This window comes from Anticarsia gemmatalis, chromosome 26 (assembly GCF_050436995.1).
Source record: "Anticarsia gemmatalis isolate Benzon Research Colony breed Stoneville strain chromosome 26, ilAntGemm2 primary, whole genome shotgun sequence".
Classification (NCBI taxonomy): Eukaryota; Metazoa; Arthropoda; class Insecta; order Lepidoptera; family Erebidae; genus Anticarsia; species Anticarsia gemmatalis.
In genome coordinates, this window is record NC_134770.1 from 8057626 (window position 1) to 8083626 (window position 26001).

At 34.8% G+C, this 26001-nt stretch overlaps 1 protein-coding gene across 1 annotated transcript; it reads left to right on the plus strand.

The window, feature by feature from the left end:
* Positions 1 to 287: 287 nt before the first annotated feature.
* On the plus strand, positions 288 to 26001 carry LOC142984272 (uncharacterized). Its single transcript, XM_076131752.1, has 3 exons — positions 288 to 500; positions 14641 to 14769; positions 22632 to 26001. Exons 1-3 carry the CDS (start codon positions 480 to 482, stop codon positions 22776 to 22778), a joined length of 297 nt encoding a protein of 98 aa, XP_075987867.1. The 5' UTR covers positions 288 to 479; the 3' UTR covers positions 22779 to 26001.

A 26001-nucleotide genomic window follows, 5' to 3' on the forward strand; every position in this document is an offset into this window, starting at 1 on the left:
GGACTATGCATACCTTCAAGAACTAAGGCTCAGGCATACAAGGTTGCATCATGATGTTTTCTTTCACCGTTCGAACAAGTGATAATTATTTCTAATGCACACTTCAATAAAAAGTTTTAATTACCAAAAACCGCGTCAAAATTCAAACAAATAAAAAAACACGGCATTGTTTGATACTATATATAAATATAGATCACGCAGTCAGCCACTGATATTGTCAGCGCGGTAGATAATTTCTTGCATAAATAATTTTATTTACTGAGAAACATATCATTTGGTATAAAACGGCGGAACGATACGCTTGTCGCGGAACTAAAAAATACATCGTGAAAACAACGCCATATTTGTTTTACGAAAATATAACTGTCAAATTATTCGAATTTAAAATCGTTTTAAAAATAGACTACCTTCATTTGTTTTTTTTTTCGGTTTAAATTTGGAATTGTTTTGTTTTTTTTTTGTGGTGATTTGGATTTGGAATGACTGTGAAAATGTTTTCGGTGAGTATTTTTTTATTTTATTTTTTTCGTTGGTATTATTATGTTGCTAAGCAACAACCAAATTATTTTTTTGTTTATGTCCTCGGTAAATATGATTTGAGGACAATTATTGTATCAACATATTTTTTTGTAGTAACTACTATTAATATATTTTTTTGTTTTTATTATTTTTATTAAGGTAAATAACTTTGATAATAGTTTCAAATAAATAATAATCACGCACGTTAATTGCACAGTAATTTATTTGAGAGACGACTAACGACTCTTTGGACCAGTTGTTATTTACCTATGAATATGTCCCGGTTAATCTATCTAACGGGTAATATTCCGTCTATATTTCATTTGATAACCTAACCAACACTTATTCAGCGTTAAAACCGGCTATAAATTAATATTTATGCAACACTATTTATAAATAAACAGGTATTGATATCTATCACATGATGAATCAATTAATTAAAAGTTGAAAATCAATTAAATTTATTAACCTTTTGACTTAGCAAAAGCACGTGATAATTAATTCAATATGTTGCAACTATTGTATCTATTTTCATCAGTAACAATCTCGCCCCCTATTACATGGGACTAACATTGTTAATGCCGAAACCTAGTCCAGTGTATATTTTTTAAATTATTTGTTCAGGCTTACCAACTTATATATTTATACTGTAACATTTTTTTTATACATTTTGTGTATACTTTTGAATTAAAGGTTAACACAACATTCGCTTTATTGGTCAAACACTTTGGTTAAACTTAATATCCATACTAATATTATAAATGCGAATGTAACTCCGTCTGTTACTCAGTCACGCCTAAACTACTGAACCAATTTGCATGAAATTTGGTATGGAGATATTTTGATACCTGAGAAAGGACATAAGCTACTTTTTACCCCGGGAAAATGACGCGTTTCCATGGGAAAATTAAGGTAGCGGACGAAGTCGCGGGTAAAAGCTAGTATTAGTTATTCTAAGATTTACAAATGTTATCTAATTCTAAATTAAAAAGGTGGAGATCTTAATTAAAATTATTTTATACATGCGATATGACACGCGTGTTATGAATGTATTTTGGTTACAATCATTCACCTTACATGCATTGCGGAGGTGTAAAGATCGAATCCCCAATCAGACCAAAAAAATATTTTTTTGTCAGCTCAATGTTTAGCAAATTTCTCGGAGTTAGAAAGTTGAGGTTGTAGACACCGGAGAGTACGTAAAGCCGTCGGTCCTGCGCCTGACCTCTCACTGGTCGTGTCGGTTATCCGTCCCACCAAACTATGAGATAGAATAGAGAGTGTACCGGTATATTATGCAGACACTTGGACACTATAAACAAAGTCCTGCACAGTAGGCTGGTTTTAATTAAACTGGTCGCCGAGTATCGGCAAGTAGGACATTTCGTTATAGTCCAGCGCTAAAGCCTTTAAAAATTGTCAAAAGTAAATAGAAATAGGATGAAACCTTTTGGAAAATAAATATCATTGGACAACACACGGTAATTTGATTCCAAACTAAGCAGAGCTTGTACTATGGTAACCAAATAACTGATAAACATACTTGTATACTTCTAAATATTAGGTCGGGGAAAAAGTTTTTTCGCACAATAGTATGTATGAACTTGTAATAAAATCTTTTCTGTACGCAAAAAAGCTCGATATTTTACCTCACGAGCTCACTGAAAGAAACCTAATGAACCGTGTACTCATTTGTGGTTCTTGAAGCCAAAAATTTTATTACCAGTTCATACATACTATAATGCGAAAACACTTTTTCCCCGACCTAATACATATTTATATAGATAGATAAACATAGAAAATATTACGAAAATAAAAGAAAAAATAATCTACGGGCGATTCGAAGTCGGGAAGGGGGTACGGGTGAATAATCTATCTAATTTTGAGAGAAGACCCTTGGGAGTCCAAAGTCCAAGTATTTTTATAAAGAATGCAGATAGTACTGTAATGCATGATGTGCATAAAATAGCATTGACTAAGTAGATAAGTTTCATTTGTTATTTTACCTTTTAATGCTTAATCAGTTGGCGACAAAATATTAATATGATTGCAGTAATTGAGTATTTATTTAAAACTTTTTTTGGGTACCGACTATTATTTGCAAAACAATCCTCCTTCACCTTGAGCGTGCTCAACGGGCGATCCTCAAAGTCATGTTCTTTAAGCGCAGGCTCTATTCTACTGAATTGCTTTACGCGGATACAGGTGTACTCACTGTGAGACAACTATATATACTACGTACAATTTTAAGACGCCACTCAATGCTAACTTTTGATCGGAGCATTGCACAAAGACGGCCTGGCAGCTCAGTCTGTGACAGGGTCCCCCATCGCACTGCGCTGGCGGGACGTCAATTCTCAGTTCAAAGTGCTCGCCTATACGATATTATACATAAGAAAATCCCTATTTATAACCAGACCAGTCATGTTAATAAAAATAAAATCGCTAAATGGTTACAAAAACTTAGTTATGCTGAAACAGAAAATCTGTTAAAAGTTGCTACATAAAACATGTTTTTGTAAATGTTATTTTTATATTAATATAGCTCGCTGATACTTAAACTGCAACATAGTTATAAATATATTAGTCAATCGGAGGAATCACGAACGACTCCTAAGATACAGGTTTCCCACCTATACTCTTTAAAATATAGCTTGATTAGAATGACAGATGTCAAACTGTTTTGACTAGGGTTGTAAAGTATTGATCAAAATCGATAGCGAAAAAATCGAATCTAAAATAATTATATTCGATTCAATTATTTTCGAATTTGCTTTTTACGAATTGTTGTTGTATATCTTATTATTTGGCAAATTAGTATAGGACAACCAGCCCTACTTTGAACACCGCACGCAGACCTCTCCTAGTTTAGTATTAATGAGGATCAATTAAATAAAACAATGAAAACAGTTAAATATAAAATTAATTTATTCAGTTAATGGTGCAATTCTGATGATAGGGATGAGGATGATAGTAATATAGGATGCTCAGTTAATGGTGCGCATCCTAAATCAGTATCATCCTCATCGCTATCATCAGAATCGCTGGAACAATCTTGGAGATTAATTATTAATTCTTGGTCACAAATAGTATCAAAGTGTACTTTGCGATTAACGATTAATCAATTGATTTACTTTTATCAATTGTGTCTCCTCACTAAAATTTTTGCAACATGACGTAACCTTGTAGAGACGTTGAAAATTATTAGGTTTATTTTTAAGACTATAGAAAATAGTACTTATTTTAGTTTAAAGGCTGATTGTATTGAATTATTCTGATTTCTTATTGAGAATCTGTATTTAAAAAATATTTATAATGCTAGACAAGACAGATTTTTCGTGTTTCAATTTGTAATACTCGTTAGACGTCACTACAAAGTTGTGTTATTTGTTTTGCTTAGAACTGTCATTTTAATCAAGCTATATTTTAAAGAGTATAGTTTAGGAGTCGGTTGTTTTGACCTCAATTTATTGTTCCTAAAGTACAACTAATGTAAAGTTTATGAAATCATTGTAATTATGTTTGACTGTACTGAATAAAGATATTATTATTATTATGTATGTCCTTTGTATATCTCGGGACTATAGAGTCCCGGACATTTAGAAGGCATGCGTGGGGCCGAAGCCAACACGTAGAGGCCCATTTTAGACAACTTTAATCTTTCAAAATATGTATGGTTACACACTCCGGTGACCATCCCTGTCTACACTATAAAATGCACCCAAGGACAGTCACCGGACTGTGTGGGACTATGGCAAAACGAATGGGAAAAAAACTACTCGGGCTATTGGGATGGGGTGCTGATGGACTGAAAAACTATGTATCTACGGGGACTATGGCGCCTGCCTATAACAATGTAAAACACGTATAAATGGCAGGCGGAGACTCGCCAACTCACAAACTGGGCCCCCCAAACTAGTCGCTCAGAATGCAACAAGGGGGCAACAGGGACGTGAGCGGCTGAAGGACGGAGAGGCCTTGCTGGACGTTAAACTCAGATCACTTGCTCCCTGAGGGTCCGGCATCACTGGCCCACTAGCCACTTACGCTCAGCATCCGTCCTCCGAACAGAGTGGGAGCTCTGCTCTCGCGACTCCACTCTGGACGGCCAATGAAGGCAAGCCAGAGGCGGGGGACCGCTTCCTCGTCAGTTTTCACTCCGACCAGCCAACTAAGGCAAGCCGGAGATGAGGAAGGGTGACTTCCCCCTGGAGCACTCAGGTACCGCGGGGTCGCTACTTTCTAAGTGATGAAACGACCATTTTTTTAAACTAAATTAAATACCTAAGTTCCTATTTTTTTAATTATCGTGGTAACCTTGCATACCTTAAAATTTGTTTAATACATTTCTTGAGGGCATGCAAAGTCCCCATCACATAATTGGCTTGGCTAGGCGTGGTGGACTCAAGGCCTTACCCTTTCCTAGCTCGGGAAGAGACCCTTGCCCAGCAGTGGGACAGTTACGGGACAAACAATAGTTATAATAGATCAATAATAACGGATTCTATAGTCGTATTTTACAACAACAAACAAACAAACTTGAAGTTAAAATATCCTTCGTAGAAATTTTAATTTGATTGATGTCATCAAATTATTTTCGCATATTATACAGATAACGATAAAAATATTATTATCTGCAAATAATAAACTCAAAAATCTTCCTAAAATTAACTCAGCGTCATTAAGTAGTCAAAATTTGACCTACATTTATAATTTTTGTATGTATTTTTATTTATCTCTCTGCACTGTAGATGAACTCTAATTATGCCAAATCTCGCATTATATGCGTGCAATGTCCTCGATGGTATTAAGATTTTTATTTTAAGAAATGCACAGTTAAGACAGTAAATATATATACATTATACATACATGATATAACGCTCTTAACGGCAAAGGTGTAAATAAATAAAATCTAATCACGTTTCGCCATTAGTAATATTGTCTTTTACCAGGTACGATTCCAAACTCCGGGCTTACTATTGAGAAATATTCTAATATAAATTAAAAAAGACTAATATTATAAAGCTGAAGAATTTGTTTGTTTGTTTGTTTGAACGCACTAATCTCAGAACTACTGATTCGAATTGAAAAAATATTTTTGTGTTGTTTTGATTGATTTATCGAGGAAGGCTTTAAGTTACATAACATCAAGCTCCAAGTAATGGGAGCGGAATAGCAACAAAAAATGTTACAAAAACGGGGAAATTATGACCCATTCTCTCTTATGTGACGCAAGCGAAGTTGCGCGAGTCAGCTAGTATAATTATATAATTCGGACACTTTGCCCGACCCGAAAATTATATTTATAATTTATTTATTTCTTGAAATCTACATTTTCTTTATATAAGCTAGTATCGGTTATTTGATATCTAGTAATTTCATTTCCGTACCGGTTATCATAAATCGGATTAAACTGATAAAACCTTCTCAAAGCGGTTTTATCCAATAGATATACTTAGTTTAAACTGACAATTGAAGACTGGGACCAATTGAATGTTTATTTATTTAACCCATTACCGTCCTTCGTATATCTCTCCTTACAGAATGAGAGATTTATAGGAGTGACAACAAACATAGAGACATATATATTATATATCACGCCCGTTATCCCAAAGAACCTAGGCCCTCATGATCAGCTGTTGGTTACGCTACCGACAGCGCCAGAGACCGACTGGGAGTATGTAGAAGTGTAGCGTGATTTTGTCGGTATGTTTGGAGTATTGTGAGAAGAACGCGTGATAGTAAAATAATGTGATTGTTATTTGTTATATTTTTTAGCTTATTGTAAAGATTTATTACTGTAGGTTTTGTTTTTTAATTTTTATGTAAGTACATCGTTGTTTTAGTATTACTTTGTAATTAGTGTAATTGGCCTGGCCGTTCTAATTATAGTATAAATAAATAAATAAGTAGACCTCAGGTCATCGCAAGAAATCTATATGTGTACTAAATTTAAAGAAAATCCGTTGAGTAGTTTTAGCGTGAAAGAATAACAAACATACTTACATATACAAATCCTTCCTCTGTATAATATTACTATATTAAAACAGAATATTTTTTTCTTTATAAGACTCCCACTCTAAGAATTGCACTTGTGTTGCAGATACTTTTACAGACATAACTATGAACAACGGACACAAAATACAACCAGACCCAAAACCACTATCTGTGGACGCAAATATTATTCCATGTGGGAATCGAATAGACGACTCCTCGACGCAATGGTAGTGGCGAATCGATATCAACCACTGCGCCACGGCAGTGACAATTCGGAATATTTTTTTTTATAAAAAGTCCCCTATAATCGTTGATATCAATCAAAAATTTTAATAAAATACAAAGTCTACGTGACTATTAACTCCGCATAAATGATAAATCTATTTTAAAATCAATCGTTTCTATTTCAAAGCTTAAAATAACGACAAAAACAAATCTGATAAAATGTCGATATTAAAATCAGAAATGTTCATAAACTTCATATTAACATGTATTTATCTTTTATCTTGTTCACATCCGTTAGATAGTTTCGTCTAAGTTGCTGATAACATACTGATATGTGCCGGTTATCTTTTAAATTTAAGTTTATCTGTATAGCGAATTAAATCTCTGTTATGAAATGTCGGTCTTCCGGTAGGAGGTAAAGTCTTAATTACGGAACGGAGCGAACAAAATTGTTTTTTAGTTCATTGAAATCTATACTAATACTAATCCATACTAATATTATAAATGCGAAAGTAACTCTGTCTGTCTGTCTGTCTGTCTGCTACTCAATTACGCCTAAACTACTGAACCAATTTGCATGAAATTTGGTATGCAGATACTTTGATACCCGAGAAAGGACATAGGCTATATATCATCACGCTACGACCAAAAGGAGCAGAGTACCAGTAAAAAATGTTACAAAAACGGGGAAAAATTTCGCCCATTCTCTCTAATCGGACGCAAGCGAAGTTGCGCGGGTCAGCTAGTACTATTATAAAGCTGAAGAGTTTGTATGTTTGTTTGAACGCGCTAATCTCAAAAACTACTGGTGCGAATTGAAAAAATATTTTATTGTTGGATAGCCAATTTTTGAGGAAGGCTATAGGCTATATAACATCACGCTACGACCAACAGGAGCAGAGAAACAGTAAAAAATGTTACAAAAACGGGGGAAAATATGGCTCATTCTCTCTTATGTGACGCAAGCGAAGTTGAGCGAGTCAGCTAGTGTTAAATATAGGCCAAATATTGTGGGGTTGCTACCCCAGCTGCACTCTTGTAAAAAGGGAGTTGGGCCGGGGAACAAGGGTGGCGACCCCACAAACTTAAACTTAAGCGATTATGTACCCTGCTATCAATCCCCAAACACATAAAAAAATTAAACTGCGTTATCTGAATAACGCAATCCTAAATGTAACTATTCAATAGACTATTTTAATAATTGTGCGTGATTTTGTTATCATAATCAATCTTGATTATAATAATATCAATATTGACAAAATCATAATAAATCATACCTACTTTAAATATAAATTAACTCATTACTGTCCCACTGATGGGTAAAGTTCTCCGAGGTTTGGTTGGCTTATACATAATACACATTAAAACCTTCGTAATGAATCCTTCTTCCTATAATTGAAAATTACTTTGAGATTTTTTTGTATTTGCAAAAAAATGCAATCAGCTGTTTTCGGGCTTATCAAGAAAAGATAGACAGACGGTTGCTGCATTAGACTTTGTTTCAAGAAAATAAATCTATATTAATATTATAATAATGAAATAATGTAATTGTTATTTGGTCCCTGCCTATCCCTACGGGAAAAAAGGTATTATTTCATGTTTGTGTAAGTATATTATTATGTAATAGGTATCTTCAAAATATTCTTATTTATTTAATAATAGAATAAATAAAAAAAAATCGTTTGTCCGTAACATGTATCTATCTAAACTACTAAACCGATTTGGACGAGTGATAATATGTCGCAATGCACGTGAAATCAGTAAGTCATATCAAATGAAATCTATAACATTCCTACACGTAATAATGTGTAATTTTCATGATAATACGATAATATTAGCCTTTAATAAGATTATGAACTAACAAATATTATAGAATAAAATATGAATACGATTTAAAATAGATTATTATGTCTATTACGTAGGTTATATAGATAAGAATGATAATATTGATTTACATATAATATCACGGCTAAACCCGAAGGTGTGTTTCAATATTTGTGATAGTCCGTAAAATACGCCTATTGCTATAATAGAATTGAACATTGCATCGGGTTTGATTCCCACACGAAACAATTAATTGTGCAATCCACAAATAATTGTTTTGGTTCTGGTTGTACTTTGTACCTGGTTCACCTCGTCTTAATAAATTTATCTAATACAAATTATTTAAATGATTTATTAAAATTAAAACTGGAAAGAATATTTTATTTCGAAATTCGAATTCCCCATAAGTATGCTCCAGCAAATAATATAATTTATGATGAATGTTTGGTGGGAATGGCGCCATTGAAGAACATAGTTGTTGCAAAAATCCGCTAGGGGCGCTGATCAATTTTTTAATACAAAATTTCTTGATAGCGAGTCGGTAGCCGATACTCGATAGTTGTAAAGAATCGCGGTACTGAAGAGCAGTATAATGTGGCCTGGCTTTTAGTGTTACGTGTTCCGTCAGACTACAGAAGTTTGTTATTTAAAATTTAAAATAACCTATATTTTTAGTTAGTCACTATTTCAAGTATAATCAATCGCTGAGGTTTAACCCTCAGCAATTATCCAAAAACTGGTAAAACTACTGATCCGATTAGTTTTGACGCAAACGAAGTCGCGGGTACGACTATTTGTTTGTCTGAATGTTTGTTAACGGTCACTCGGCGCTCGGAGTTTATATACCCCGCCGCGTAACGAAACCATAGCGCGATTCAGCCGAAAGGCACAACGCCATCTATCGAGCGAAGGTGTAAACTTTTTACGTTCTAACAAAACTTTGATGAGTTTTGAAACGTTTTTTTTTTCTATTTAGTTATGGATTTGCATTGGTTTGTTATATTTATTTTGTAGTAGACTAACTGACGTTATTTTAGATGTGAGATAATGCCGGAAAACAGCAATGTATGGTACTGAAATTCGGCATTAGGTTTGCGCGTGAATTTATACTTTGCAAGAATAAAAAATACTATGTCCATGAAAATATATTATTTTCCCATCATCATTTTGCCGTAATTAGAACAATAACTAGTTGTTATAACTAACCTTTAATTTTTAATCGCTATTGAGACCCGTTGCATTACAAATCAAGCATCTTATTGCTAACTTAAATTATATGCCGCGCGGATCAGGTTGTCACATAAAAATAGCGTTATTTTCATCGAAATCGATACAATATTTTCTAGGTATTGGACAGACTAAGATAAGATATATCAACAAATAAACAGAATGTTATGACGGATGTAAAACAAGATATAATTAATAAAGATTATTGCGATTATAATGATTAATTAATATATGACACTTTGATTATGTAAATAAATAGACTGTGATTTTTCGACAGGTAAAATTGTACATACATAGGTACATTGATGTGATAAATTTTTATATAAAAAATTATATTTCCTATAGACTTAATTTTTCTTAATATTCTCTTTTGACTGCCTCTGTGATGCAGTCGGTAGTGTATCCGACTGCTGATCGTGAGGTGTCGGGTTCGATTCCCGGGCAAAATATTATTGGTCTTTTCAAATTAGTGCAAAGTTTGGTTACGTGCCCGGTAAATGGTAAAAGGATCGCTCCCTTATTACATTAGACTAACATTGCTAATGGCGAAACGTAGGTGTCTTGCATAATATCTCTGCCTACACCTTTGGGTATAACAGGCGTGATTTTATATTCATTTGGCTTATTACCGCCGTAATTACCATTCCCGTAGGATTTCCGACATAAAAACTATCCTATATCTTACTATACCACAGAATAATAAGTACTATAGTACAGAACACGCACTCCCCGTAACAATTTATAGAAATAACGACTCTTGCTGCTAAGCAATAAAGTCTAATTCAGCTCGTATAAGCGCTGCGTACCTAACGACATATTCACCTAAGTATTCCCGCTCTCTTTTAACGCGTAACTCTGTCACTGTCTGGCGTAGAGTAACGCGTTACCTATGACGCTAGGGTCGTCGGCTCGCCGCATCGTTGCTACCTGTTTTGGTTTGTTTACATTTTTACTATTTTATATTCTTCATATGTCCTAAACCTGTGAACCGATTTATATCATTCAAACGGATAAAATAGTTTTAGTCTTAGACCTTTCATTTGATACCAAATTCGTTGAAATATCTCCATAAACAAAAAGTCACATTTGCAAGTTGCTCTCGTAATTATAAAGTATCAAATTCCTTAATAATTCAGACATGAGTCCATATTATTGTTAGTATCCTGACTATACTTTAAAACTATCTTTGTACATACATGTAAATCGAGTTCGTGGTTTAAGCAAATGAAGTGACAGACAGACACTTTCACATTTGTAATATTAGTAGTAATTGGTTGAGTACTTCTGTGTAGGAATTTTAATTAAAAACAACCGGGTCACGTCCATTAAACTACCTTTATTTATTTAAAACGACTTTCCTTCAAATAAAAATCATTATAAACAATAATAAGTTGAACGACATTTGTTATTCACTAACAAATACTTTAAACTTTGATTACGTAAAATACGCAATAAGTCAATATTTGTTATTTCACCTTTTATTAGCAAATTGTGAAATAGATAAGTCAACTTGTTAATTATGTATTTTAATTACTATGAGCAGTGATAGCCGAATGGTAAAAGTATGAACATCCCACGCAAGTGATCGAGGGTTCGTACCCGAGGCGACACACCAATGACTTTTCAAAACTAGTCAACTGTGCAGGACTTTGTTTATAGTGTCCAAGTGTGTGCACAATACACAGGTACACTCTCTATTCTTTCACTCTCATAGCTCGGTAGGACGGTTAGTCGACACAATCTGTGTGAGGTCAGGCGCAAGATCGACGGCTTTACTTGCTCAAGTAGGCACGAGGTCTACAATTTCTTAACTGCTGGAAATTCGCTAAGCCTTTCTTGACGACAAACCTCAAGTTTAAATTTTTGGCCCTATCACAGACCGATGAACTACATTCGCATAATAAACTACCAATAGCACTCAAAAGCAGATTAGTAATAGCCTGAACCTCGTATACACTCTTATACAGCCATTTGCAATGTCTTATCTAGCCACTGTTTACTAACTATCTCAAATTGTATCGTTACTTCGGTTTCTATATCCAATTCATAGATACCAATTCTTACCGAAATCAGTTAGTAAACGATCATATTGACACACTTAAAAACTCATTTGTGTGTTGTCTCAGGTTCGAACCAATGACCTTTTGCGTGAAAGGTGCTTAGAGCACTCAGGTATCACTGCTTAAAACAAGACACATAAAAAAGAGTTCCATCATCATTTAAGATACCAGTATTCTCTGTAATAGTAGTATTCTCTGAAATACTACCAAAAAAAGTAAAAATTTTTACATTGTTGCTGTCAAAACAATTATGCGGCTGAGTAAAATGAATAACTGATAAATGTTTGTTATCAACGGTAACAGAAATACATTACTTGTAAAAAAATCTACTGTCTAGCTATTTTGATTCAAGAGATACAGGCTGGTGACAGACAGACGGACAGACAAGAATGTTCACCAAACTGGTCTAGTGCAGATTGGGGACTTTATTCCTTCAAGAACTGTTTTAAAGAATTTTCATGCAAGGTTTCATCATGGTGTTTTTCTTCACCTTTCAAAATCAATATCAAATCATTTATTCATCTATGTCAAATATTGACACTTATGCGAGTCGTTACTATTACTGAATCTACCACTAGCTCGGAAAGGGGGTAAAACCTTATGAGAAGAGCTAGAAAGAAACTCACAGCCACTCTTTCAATCGCCAAAAGATTTACAATGTTGTTGATACAATAATTGGTCATGCGAGGAACTGCCAACAAGTGACAATATTAACGTAATGCTATAATTTTAAAACTGTAAATTGTGTATTGCCTCGGGTTCGAACCATCGACCACTTGCGTGGAAAGCGCATGCTTTAGGCCTATCAATATCATATCACTTCTGATAAGTATTATCATACATTTTAATTTTTATTTACCCAACAATTGTTTGTTTATTATTGTCGAAACGTTATTACAATTAAATTGACCCATAACACAACGACCACATAAAGATCTGAGATAACCTCTAAACGACCTGTTATCAATCGAGATCACATTTTGTAATTTTATCTAAAACAATAAAGTATTTTCATAAACAATTGATACTTAACAATATAGGTCAATAGTACAGTTATGAGCATAAATATTGACACATTGACACATTTTCGAAATAAATGTTATCAATGAAACTGTAAAATTATTGCGAAGTTTTGACTATAATTCTGTCTTTCGTAATATACAGTTTAACTATTGTATTTATTACATACATAACCTATACCAACATTATAGTGAGTTGGAAAGTGGTTCCGTTTTAGCAGCTTAGCAGCTTTACTCAAGGAAAAATATTGCTTTTTCTCGTAAAAAAGAGGTAGTTCACGTAGATTTTCGCATGACAATTTTATTGATGATTAAAACATACATGAGAATTAAAAAAAAAAAACAACAACGCGTAATTTTAATGCCATTATTTTCAAAATCCCGATCACTAACACCAATTTTAGTATTCGGCAGTGTTTGCGTTACACTTTGTATGTGCCTATGACTGTACCCATGGGTCATTGTGTGACGTCAATTATTGTACTCTGGTCCGAATTGGGGTCAAGAAAATAATTTTGTAACAATACAGGAGTAAACATGATAATAGACATAGTAGAAACATTTTGTGTAAACATTGATAATTTATATTGTGAGAGATGTGCCGACTAGTTTGCGACTAGTCGGTCAAGCCGCTCACATTTTGTGGTCGACGACTAGTCGGTATATGCCAAATAGGATGGTCGATTATTCGGCTTCCCGCTTTGTTTGTAATTTTTTTATAAAATTTATATTTAATTATGTTTGATTCTCGATAAATCATGTACACATATGCCAGAAAAACAAGATTAAGCTTCCTAATTCAAAATAAAACAGGTTAAAAATGAATCTTTACAACCTTTAGACAATGTAAGACCTAAGAAAAGAATCATATCTATTATTAATCAATTCTTTTTCAGATTAAAACAAGCACTCGTAAGGAGTTTTTTTTAAATAGGTACTTTAAGAAAGCTACCCACCCCAACAAACTATCGGCTTGTCGGACTAATCGGCTTCCTTACTTCCGATAGATCGACTAGTCGGCTTCATTACAGCCGATTAATCGCCCAGTCGCTTAGTCAATCAATCACAGTCGGTACATCACTAAATATTATTAATAAAGGGGTTTTTGCAATAACAATTTGGGTCAGTGGTCCAAAGATGTCGTTATCGATTAATAATTAGTATTTGTAACCTAAATTTGAGAGTAGTATTCCTTGTTTACGCACTGCATTGAGTACTTTGATAAGACTGTTATGTACTTACACTGGCCTAGGTACTCGCTAATATCTAAGTACTTATACTAGGTACATATTGAATGAGTAAGTTGTACTTGCGGCTTTGAATTTAACAGCAGATGTTAAAATACAATTACATTTTAACATTTGGTGTTTTTGTGAATAAATTCTTTTACAAATAGGTTGTTCGGTGTCCAGGGACATTTTTGAGGACATCAGGATAAAATTTTGAGGAATAGGAAAGGAGGCATTCAGCGAATATGTCCAAATGCGACTAAGCCATAATGAATTGATGTATAAATAATTTAAGCAGAAAGGAGAGATATTTTCGCCATTAACAATATTAGTTCCGTGTATTGGAGCAAGCCTATTGTCATGCATATGGACCTTAATGTTACTACTATTAACACTTTTTTCGACTTGGAATACAAACCTGAGTTTCGTGATTAGTTGTCGTCCATCGTAATATGTACTACCGGCCAGACAACAGAGGCAGTTACAGTACTTGTTAATATTTGCCGTTTGGTTTTAAAATATTATTTATTTTGTCTACAGAAAGGCACGGTACTCTTTATCCTCCTGGTAGTACTTCTGACGGTGCTCGTCCGGGAATCGAACGCCCGGCCTCCATGGCTTTCATCTAACAGCGGAGTCTTCACAGAGTCTGCTGGTTGTCATACAGACGTAAGTACAAACAGTACCTACATACATGCATACATACATTGTTCAAGTCTTATTTCATAGGGGTAGCAAAAAAAGACAATGGAGAATGTTACTAGGTATGCCAAATCGCTTGAAATTTTGACTCAGTAAAGCCTGTACATGTACATGCAAACTCGTTTTTGTTTCAGTCAAAAATACCAAGTAGTTTTGATTTTGCAAGCATTCAAAGTTTCAAAAAATATCGAGTCCCGCTAACAGCGTGACGTCATACTACACCATGCCGCGCGGGCCGCGTCTCGCTTAATATCAAGTCTCCAGCCGTAGATGTAATAGCTTATGCAGTATTTTGTTGTGTTTTCGTCTGCTTATTACATTTAAAGTGTAATAATAGTAAATATTATTAAAAAAGACTATGTGAGCCAGACTAAGCGTAATGTACAATGACGTCACACCGACTCGCACGGTTACAACTTGTTTTACTTATAAATCGGAAACTAATTGACGTATCAAAGTAATTCTTTCACTAGTATTTTTTATTTTTAACTGAGAATATGGAGAGCTAATAATCCAAATTTGTTAACATTCTCCATTCCTGCACTAAAGATTGCTCTTGTGTCTCAGGGGTTTTTACAAACATACAAACAACGGATACAGAGTACAACCAGACCCAAAACAACTTATTGTGAATCGCTCAAATAATTATTCCGTATGGGAATCGAATCCGCGACCTTCTGACGCAATGGTAGCGACGAGGCGAGCTAAACCACTGCGCCACGGAGGCAGTCATAAAAGACCAAAGAACGCCACTTAGTAGGTACGATCCTTACAAAATTCCCTTTTTTTTCACATCCATACATCTTGTCATACAGGACCACCGGTTACTACGCACCTTACCTGAGCTACAAAGTATTTTTTGTCATATTTATGCCAAAAATAGTAATTTTATCAATATTGCCTTTCTATAAGGCGATTTTCTATTAGTATTAATTATCACATTAGTTGCTATCTATCGTGTTAATAAGCAATTTTGTATGAGTCGTGGTTTTGTTCGTACTTTGTACTTTAATACTAATCGGTAGTTGGAGCTCGGTGTCTAGCTAAAAAAAGTCCCCGTGAGATAATATATTTTTTAGGAAGGAAATCCTTATCTTTGTTGAAAAAAAATTGTGTTCATCTATCTTTTCTTGTTCATGTTCGTATTGATGACCCTAGATCTTACTTAAAGGTATCATGTTATAACCCAGGTAACTGGGTTGTGGAGGTCCGATAGGCAGTCGCTCCATGTAAATACTGGTATTCAGCTGCATCCGGTGAGACGGGAGCCGTCTCCAACACAGTTGGAAGAAAGGCTAGGCTTATTTTTAATTCAATATTTACATGTAATCTAATTTGTTTTATATAATGCTGCAGTTAACAACAAAATGTACTGGTAGATAAAGTACAGAATTTTAACTAATTAAATATACTTCATGATGACTCAAACTTCTTATCATTTGAGGTGATTGTCCAAAATTTCGCGTGACAATAACCTCTTAGACATGTCTCGTATATTTTGATAAGCGGTTAATGAATTCTCTTTAAACATACAGACAAACATACGTAATATGACGCCTTATTCCATAGGAGAGAGATACCGAAGAACGCCACTTGGTACGATCCTTACAAAACTTCAGTCATTTAAAGTACCGCACTTACTTATCAATACATAGTATAACGCAGTCACTTTTCGCGTCTGTCCCTATGTATGTTTAGATCTTTAAAACTACACAACGGATTTTGATGCAGTTTTTTTATAGATAGAGGGATTCAATAGTGTGGTGAACCTAAACTCCACCTAAACTCCTTCTACTCTATGGTAGATGCCATATATTAATCATATAACGATTTGGCATTCTCTGTCAATAAATATATCAAACACGTAATGCTCGTATTTTATTAATACATAATATTGGCGACGAGGAAAAAACTGAACCTAAATGGAAAAGCTACGTAAAAAACGGAGCACCCTACGTGGGATGCTCACCAGACTCGATACCTACATCGAGCAGAGGGCGACGATGTCTGACGAGGACATCACCGCTCGCTCCGCAGCCTTGAAGGACACCATAACAGCACTGCGAGAGTTACAAGAGAAGATAGAAAACAAAACCATAGATGATAACGATGAAACAGCGTATTTACACGAACAAAATTACGGCTACGAATTCGAAGAACTTCACACTATTTTAGTATCAAAACTTTTAACAAAAAAAACCATTATTCAAGGTCAGCGACAGGAAGACCAACATAGAATATACCAATACCATAAGATTATACCAAAAATACAATTTAATCCTTTACATGAATCAGAAACGTTCAATAACTTTAAAAAACGTCTGGAAGTGTACTTTAGACTTAATGAAATTACTGAGCCCCACATGAAGACAAATATTCTTCTGTCTACATTATCACCAGAACTCCATGAAAAATTATGTGATTTAATAGCACCAGACGAACCATTGAATAAGACATTTAACGAAATTACTGAAACACTTGACGACTACTTAGACCCAAAACCTAGCAAATGGGTTCTACAACATAAATTTATATCGAGAACTCAAAAATCGGATGAAACAGTAGCGCAATACGCCGCAGATTTAAAAAAGCTCACTACCAACTGCGAATTTAAATGTCAACACTGCCAGAAAAACATTTCAGAAAGCTTTTTATCTCTTCAACTCATAAGAGGATTGAAAGATAGCGACGCACGTACAAAAATTTTACAAGACCGAACAGTATGTACATTTAAACACCTGACACAGATTGCAACATCTATTGAAATGAGTAAAGCAGAAAATACATCAATGCTTCCGAATGAACAACCAAGTAGTGACAATATCAATAAAATTTCCACTGATTCCTACAATAATTCAAAAAAATCTCCTTTTAGAGGAATCACACTAAGAGATTTAAAAGGGAAATGTTTCCGCTGTGGTTTAAATCACGAAACCAAGAAATGTAGCGCTATAAACATAACATGCTATAAATGCAAGAAGGTCGGACACTTAGCTAGTGTGTGTCTACAACGGCGCTCAGATGCGAAGCCCAGTAAGACTACACCGGATATAAATCAATTAAACGACTCAGCGATAAGCGATGATGATGAATGGAATGATATTAATGTTATATCTGGTGAAACATCCGAAAAATACATGATAACGGTACACATTGAACATGCTAAGATAAAAATGGAATTTGACACTGGAGCCACACTTACTTCTATGTCATTACGAGACTACAGAAAATTGAAAATCGGCAAAAGAATCTTTAAAACTAATATAAAACTCAAAACATATACCGGCGAAGTAATCGAACCTGCAGGTGTTGCATACGTTCAATGCAGATGCCAAGGAAAAGAATTCCACGGTAAATTATACCTCATCAACAACAACGTTGACCCCGTTTTTGGCCGGAGTTGGATGAAAGAACTCGAAACTCTAAATTTAGCAGATATAAAAACTTTACAGCAATCAGAAAATCTAGAATTAGACCAGCTTTTGGAACTTTACAAGACATCAGTATTTCGATCCGACTTAGGCGAAATACCCAATTACAGAGGACACCTAAATCTACAAGAAAACACAAGACCAATTTTTATCAAACCACGTAGAATACCGTACGCTTTAAAAACCAAAGTGGATGAAGAGATCGAGCGACTATGCAAACAGGGTGTCATCACGAAAGTCGACCACTCTGATTGGGGTACTCCAGTGGTACCAGTTGTCAAACCGAATGGGAGTATCCGATTGTGCGCTGATTATAAAGTTACACTAAATAAAGTCATACAAGATGAACAATATCCAATACCTATGATAGAAGATATATTTGCAGAGATGAACGGAGGTAAACTATTCTGTACACTCGACATCACCCAGGCATATCTCAACATGACAATGGATGAAGAAAGCGCAATGCTACAAACACTAAGTACGCATCGAGGCACTTTTAAGGTGAACCGCCTAATGTTCGGCGTTAAGGTCGCGCCGAGCCTTTGGCAGAAATTTATGGATAAACTCCTTCAAGATCTCGAAGGTGTAAAATGTTTCTTTGATGACATCATCATTCAAGGCATCAACAAAGAACAATTACTACAGAGACTTAAGCTCGTGTTAGACAAACTAAAAGAAAGTAACCTACGAGTAAACAAAAATAAGTGCCACTTTTTTCAAAACAAGCATCGACTATTTGGGACACACTATCGACAAAGAAGGTCTACACAAAAACAGAGAAAAGATTAACGCAATAATTAAAACAGAACGCCCAGTCAACACCGCAGAATTGAGGACATTTCTTGGAATGGCAAATTTTTACAACAAATTTATACCCAACCTATCATCGATCACGAATCCACTGAACAACTTACTCAAGAAAGAATCTAGTTTTCGATGGTCTACAGAATGCGAACAGAGCTTTATACACATTAAAAAAGAAATTCTAAGCGAAAGAGTACTTATACATTTTGATCCCAAGAGGCCCTTGGTTCTTGCAACAGACGCATCTCCACTGGGAATCGGAGCAGTACTGTCACATAGACTCCCAGATGGATCAGAAAGACCGATAGCATTCGCTTCCAGAACACTATCAGATAGCGAGAAGAAGTACAGCCAAATTGACAAAGAAGCTACTGCCATATACTGGGGATTGAAGAAGTTCTTTTATTATTGTTACGGTAGAAAATTTATCCTAGTGACAGACCATAAACCACTGACAATAATTTTCCACCCACATCAAACGTTACCAGCAATGAGTACAATGCGATTATTCCACTACGCTCATTTCTTATCTGGATTTGACTACAACATTGAATACAGAACTTCGCCTAACAACTCAAATGCAGATTACCTATCCAGGTTCCCAGTAGAAAACACAAAGGCAAACAAAATGGACCAGAATTACAGCTTTCAACTTCAACAAATACATACCATTGATGTCAACCCAAATATCATAGCGAAAGAGACAAGTATTGATTCCGATTATACACCATTAGTACTCGCATTACAAACTGGCCGATCACTTAAAACGCTCGGTTACAATGATAATGAATTTACTTTACAAGATGGATGTATACTAAGAGGAACGCGAGTCTTAATCCCAAAAACATTACGCGAACGAGTGCTGGACGAACTACACCTCGGTCACCCGGGCATTGTGAAAATGAAGCTACTGGCCCGCAGTTTTGTATACTGGAAAGGAATTGACAATGATATCGAAACAAAAGTTAAGTCCTGTAGAACATGTAGATTACAACAAAATGAACCAGAGAAAGCACCACTACACCACTGGGAACACCCAAAGGGCCCCTGGCAAAGGCTTCATATTGATTTTGCCGGACCTGTTTACGGATACTATCTTTTAATAGTTGTAGACGCATTTTCGAAATGGACAGAGATTATACCTACTAAATCAACGACAAGCTCTTGGTGCATCCAAAAATTGAAAGAACTATTTTGCACCTATGGAACACCTCTACTCCTTGTCTCAGACAATGGCCGACAATTCGTATCGGGAGAGTTCGAAAAATTTCTAAAAGACTGTATGATTTCGCACAAAACCTCTGCTCCATACCACCCTGCAACCAATGGACAAGCTGAACGATACGTACAAACAGTCAAGAGAATCTTACGAAGCTTAGAGGGAGAAAGGGGTAATCTTCAAGAGAAACTTGTTATGGTAAAAACTCGCCTCAGACGGACACCAAACTTGAATGGTCAGACACCTTATCAGTTAATGTTTGGAAGAGAAGTTCGAACAGCATTACACTGCATGTTTCTAAACACCCATAAGGAAACTACATCAAAACATCAAGAGATCAAGGTCAGACAGTTGGAAGTCGGCGAACGTGTACAGGCCCGTGACTACACGAGTGCTTCGCACCGTTGGCAGTTTGGTACTATCACAAGACGTCTAGGCCGACTTCATTACGAGATCCGCACCGACAACGGTGATGTCTGGCGCCGACACCTCAACCAGGTGTTGGCTGCATCTTATATTCAGAACAGCTAAGAGGTTAGGAGGGGAGAAATGTGGTGAACCTAAACTCCACCTAAACTCCTTCTACTCTATGGTAGATGCCAATGATGCCATATATTAATCATATAACGATTTGGCATTCTCTGTCAATAAATATATCAAACACGTAATGCTCGTATTTTATTAATACATAATAAATAGGAAGTTTTACATGTGATAATTGCAAAGTGATTTCTCGGAAAAGAAGTTGGGGCGGGTCGCTAATAAACACATAAATTATAATTGAACAAAATATACATAACCTAGTTATGAAATTTATCATCACAATCACTTTTCGCTCAAATTTCGCATCACATTTTTGCAAGTCATTGTTTGATAATAAAGACGAATGATTGCAATCTGTTTGACCTCTCGTCTGAAGATTTATTTGGATTTGTAAATATTTTTTGTTATAAATTACTTTGCGACAGATAATTGTCGTTGGGTAAGATATTTCCTGCCGAATTTATCACTGAATGTAAACAAATAATGTTTTGGTATTATATGTTACACTTAGAAACATGGCTCTTGAAAATGTTAATAATTTTCCCTTAGCCGATAAACGGCTACCACGGCCAATTTTATTAAAACCGGCCAATGGGGCAAGACTTTATTAATAGTGTCCAAGTGTGTGCACAATACACAGTTACACTCTCTATTCCTTTACTGTCATAACTCGGTGAGACGGATAACCGACACGACCAATAAGACCAAATGGCCCAGGATCTCTCCACGCAATAGTAGAGGTGCTTGAAATTTTTTTCAGTATTTTTCTAGTTTATCCGAATCAATCCGAAATTTTATAACAAACTCGATGTTTGATAACTTTATAGATTTTTGCCTTCGTATTTTCCGAAATACTAGGTTTAGAAAATTCAAATTTCATTCAAATAAAGCTTAGAACTTAATGAAATAGCGTGATGAATCTACCGAAGTTTTGTTTTCATGCAGTCAGGGGTCTTTCCTAATAAGTAGTGATTAACATTTTTAGGTCAATCAGCGAAATATCAACTTGTATAGAATAGCCAACGGTGCGTAAATCCGCATTTGATCATGATTGAACTGTGTTGACCTCTCGTTATCATGGAGACCCGTGCCTAGACGATATTGGAGATAGTTGTGTTGAGATAATTAATTATGTTTTTAATTAGTTGCCTGTAGAAGTAGCAAGGTAACTTATAATAATGATGTATGTGCTAACATTGCGCTTTCGCTTGAGTCCCACGTGGAGTAAATTTTCTACGAACAAATGCTTTCCGGCCTGATTGTGTCTTTGAACAAAATATTGTACAAGATCTAGACCTGTATCTGTTACTACTTGCTCTGAAATAGTCATTATTAAGTTCTTAATACGGGACTATTGAAAAAACCGCTTATAAACTTCGATCTTCATTTAAAATCTTGTACAATTTTTTTACTTTTATCACGGTATTTTTTATTAGATGGACATGAGCTTGCATCTGCGTATAATCAGTCTAACCTTTCTTCCTATCTGCGTAATGATACGAAAATATACTATGAAGTCAAGATTAAACTGGTGGATTAACGTTTGGCGCAGTGGTTAACGCGGTCACCTCGCGCAATAACCGTAGCGCCGTGTTTGGTGGGTTCGAATCCACCCAGGACAAATATTTGTGTGATGAGCATGAGTATCTGTTCTGAATTAAGTTGTTAATGTTTCTATATAAGTATGAATTTAGGAGCATATTGGTATGTTTCTTAGTTGTTTGGATGCTTCTACGAGCTCTACTCAGAACTTTAGAATCATATTATTATGACCGTGTGTGAGTTGTCCAATAATATTTATGGCTCATAAATCTTCTCTATTGTTCCAGGATGAACTGCTAGACCTCTGCCAGCGATGTGCCAAGTTAACAAAGTCTAAACTCGCGTACCCCGCCTGCTGTTCCACCGACCTTCAAGCCAGGAAGTGGTGCTCAGACTACGTGTACTTCGGGAGAGGACAGTATGACTTCTACTGATTCATTGGAAGGTTTATATTGTATATATTGATTTAGAGTTATGTTTGGCTGGTCTTTGAAACGATATTTTGAAGTTATTATGATTGAGTTTGAAATTTTGTGTACAGAAATCATAGTAAATTTTGAGTGGTACTTGAATATTTTTTGTTGTTTAAGCACTTGTTAAATTACGGTGGCATTATGGTAAAAGAATTAAATTCGATATTTCAAAAAAGTTTAAACTGTCTTGAAAAATAATTATGAAATTTTTGATGTACATAAAATTTTCTATAATATTTTTCTAACTTGACAATTTGATGATAAATAATTTCCGTAAAAATGGGTCATGAATAATTAATGTAAAAGCAAATTTAAAAATTTTTGTTGTTCAAATTATCGTTTTAAAAAGACCAGTCTTATTTTTAACATATAATTTTAGTTAATTAATCTGGGGGCACGGCAGTGCCCCCGCAAGTCGAGCAAAAAAAAGTGGCACGGCCGTACCATCTTTTCTCGAAGCAATTCGGGCTATTTTCGACCCCCCTATAATTTCGTTGTGGATAAAACAAGAAGCCTGAATTTTCAGCAACTAATCAGTCATTGTATTAACACGGTATATTTGAAATTTCAGTCAATTTGAACCAGTAGTTTAAGAATGACAACTTGTTAAAATTTTGAATTTTGTCACTCACTGATTCACTGACTCACTGACTCACCGATCATCAAAAGTCTAAGGTACTTCTAGCAGACTTAGAAGCTTAAAATTTAGAATACAAATAGGGTTTAGTGTCCTTATCATGAGAAAAATTAAATATTTTCTAATTTCGGTCCAGTTTTTTAAATACACTAACTGCAACAATAACTTTGTAATCCCATATAAATGTATAAGATTACAAAGTTACATTTGCAGTTAGTGATTCATTATTACTGTAGAAAATAATAAATAATAGGTAGATAGGTACCTACTATATGAGACACGACGGGAGTGGATAGAGGGTGGGTAAGGGTGTTTAGCCCATGAAACTAAACAACATTCCCATAGGAAAATATGTTGAATTATAGGAAAAAACGTCTTTCCATACAAATTGGACTTATGTTCGTTCTACAAAAAGAAGTGAGATGCCACCAAAAACATTCTGTAAAAACTCAAGTCTCGCAGCTTAGTCTTTCTGGCGTAAAAAGTGGTGAGATCTATATAATACCAAGTCGATTAATCTATTTCGTCTCTACTTAAAGGACCTTCTGTCTTAAGTTATTACACAAGTTATTATCATGCCAATATTAAAAATATTTTACGTTTAAAACAAATAGATCGACTTGGTCATCGCATAAAAACACAAATTCGCCATTAAAATTTCAGAAGCATTAACTTCTCGTCGTGCTGTGTAGTGCAATACATACAAATCATGCGATGGCCAGGTCGGTCTATTTATTTTAAACGTAAAATATTTTTAATATTGGCATATAATAACTTGTGTAATAACTTAAGACAGAAGGTCCTTTAAGTAGAGACGAAATAGATTAATCGACTTGGTATTATATAGATCTCACCACTTTTTACGCCAGAAAGACTAAGCTGCGAGACTTGAGTTTTTACAGAATGTTTTTGGTGGCATAAGTATTTTTGTAAATAATATTCTAATGATTCTTGTATAAAATTGTACATAATTATAGATTAAGTTAGTTTTGAAATAAGTTGGATTCAGAAAACATTGTAAAGTCAGTTTATTGGTTTGAAAGTATTATATAATCGTCTATATATACAATTATTTACTTGTATATGTGTATATGCTGCAATAGTCGATAAAATGAAGCCATTAAACTTAGTACATAATGTTCTGATGACAAAGTTACACGATGTTTCTATGTATATAGGAACATTAGTTAACTCACGTATGTGGAATTATTACGGCTTTTTTCATACATTTTATGTATTGTAGCTTGAATTTGAATTAACTATACTTCATTCTCTTACTTGTTTTATTCAGTTTTTAAAAAATATTCCGTTTTGCAACTGGTTGCGGTTATGAAATCGCGCTTATGTTTCAGTCATCTTTCAAAATGCCGATGTAATATTTGAAAATTTAAAGTATAGTAACTCTTTTAAAATTGCAATTTTGGTGATTTTAACGTACCTACTATTATTATTTAAAGACAATTCCCGCACTAAGAACTTGCTCTTGTGTCGCGGGGACTTTCATAAACATACAAACAATGTACAAGCAGACCCGAAACAATCATTTGTGAATCGCACAAATAATTGTTCCGTGTGGGAATCGTATCCCAGACCTCCCGACGCAGTAGTATCAGCGAGGCGACCTAAACCACTGCGCTGCGGAGGAAGTCAAAACCTTTTGAATGTATTGTAATAAAGTATCTTATGCAAATAATTAATAAAATACATAATTATAGTGAGTTACGTGTCCGTCTGGCAATGTTTCAGTAATTATTATTATCGTGGTCATAATCGCTAGACCTTTGCCCACCCGTGGGATAATTCAATAACACTGTCATGTGACTGCAGTCTTATATGACTAATGCCCGTATTTACCGGTTAATCTTAAATCTGACATAATATTGGACAACTCACTCACGGTCATTTGATTCCTAACTAAGCAGAGCTTGTACTATGGTAACCAAATAACTGATAAACGTACTTATATAGATACATTCACAACCAGACTCAGAACAAATACTCGTGCTCATCATACAAATATTTGTCACGGCTGGATTCGAAAAAATCTAGCCTGTTTTGATGGCGATAAACCATCCTTAACTTCATGCCTTTTACAATCAAGAGTGTAGGCAGTCACAAAAAATTATCTATGTTTTGTAGTTTACATTATTGTTCTCATATAATAGGGGGCGACCCTATGATCATATATTATGTTAACTGAATTTGCATGCAGGTACAGGACAGTACCTACTTTACTCTACTCAGGAAGCACACCTGAAAACCGATATCGCTAAAGCCGATTTTTGTAACAATCTTGATTTTTCACTATGTGCCTTTGTTGATTAAAATATTTAAAATGAATGGAGTTTTCAAATATTAGAATCAAACCTCTTACAGTCAGCAGTGAATAATATTTTTCAAATTATGTGAAATTATTTTATTGGAAACCGAATGTCTTCCGTTTCTTAAATATAACTGTGATATTTTTGTAAATAAATGTAATTATAAGTTTAATTTTTAATTATTGTTTACGAAGATGAAAATGCAATTATAAATAAATAATTTCTA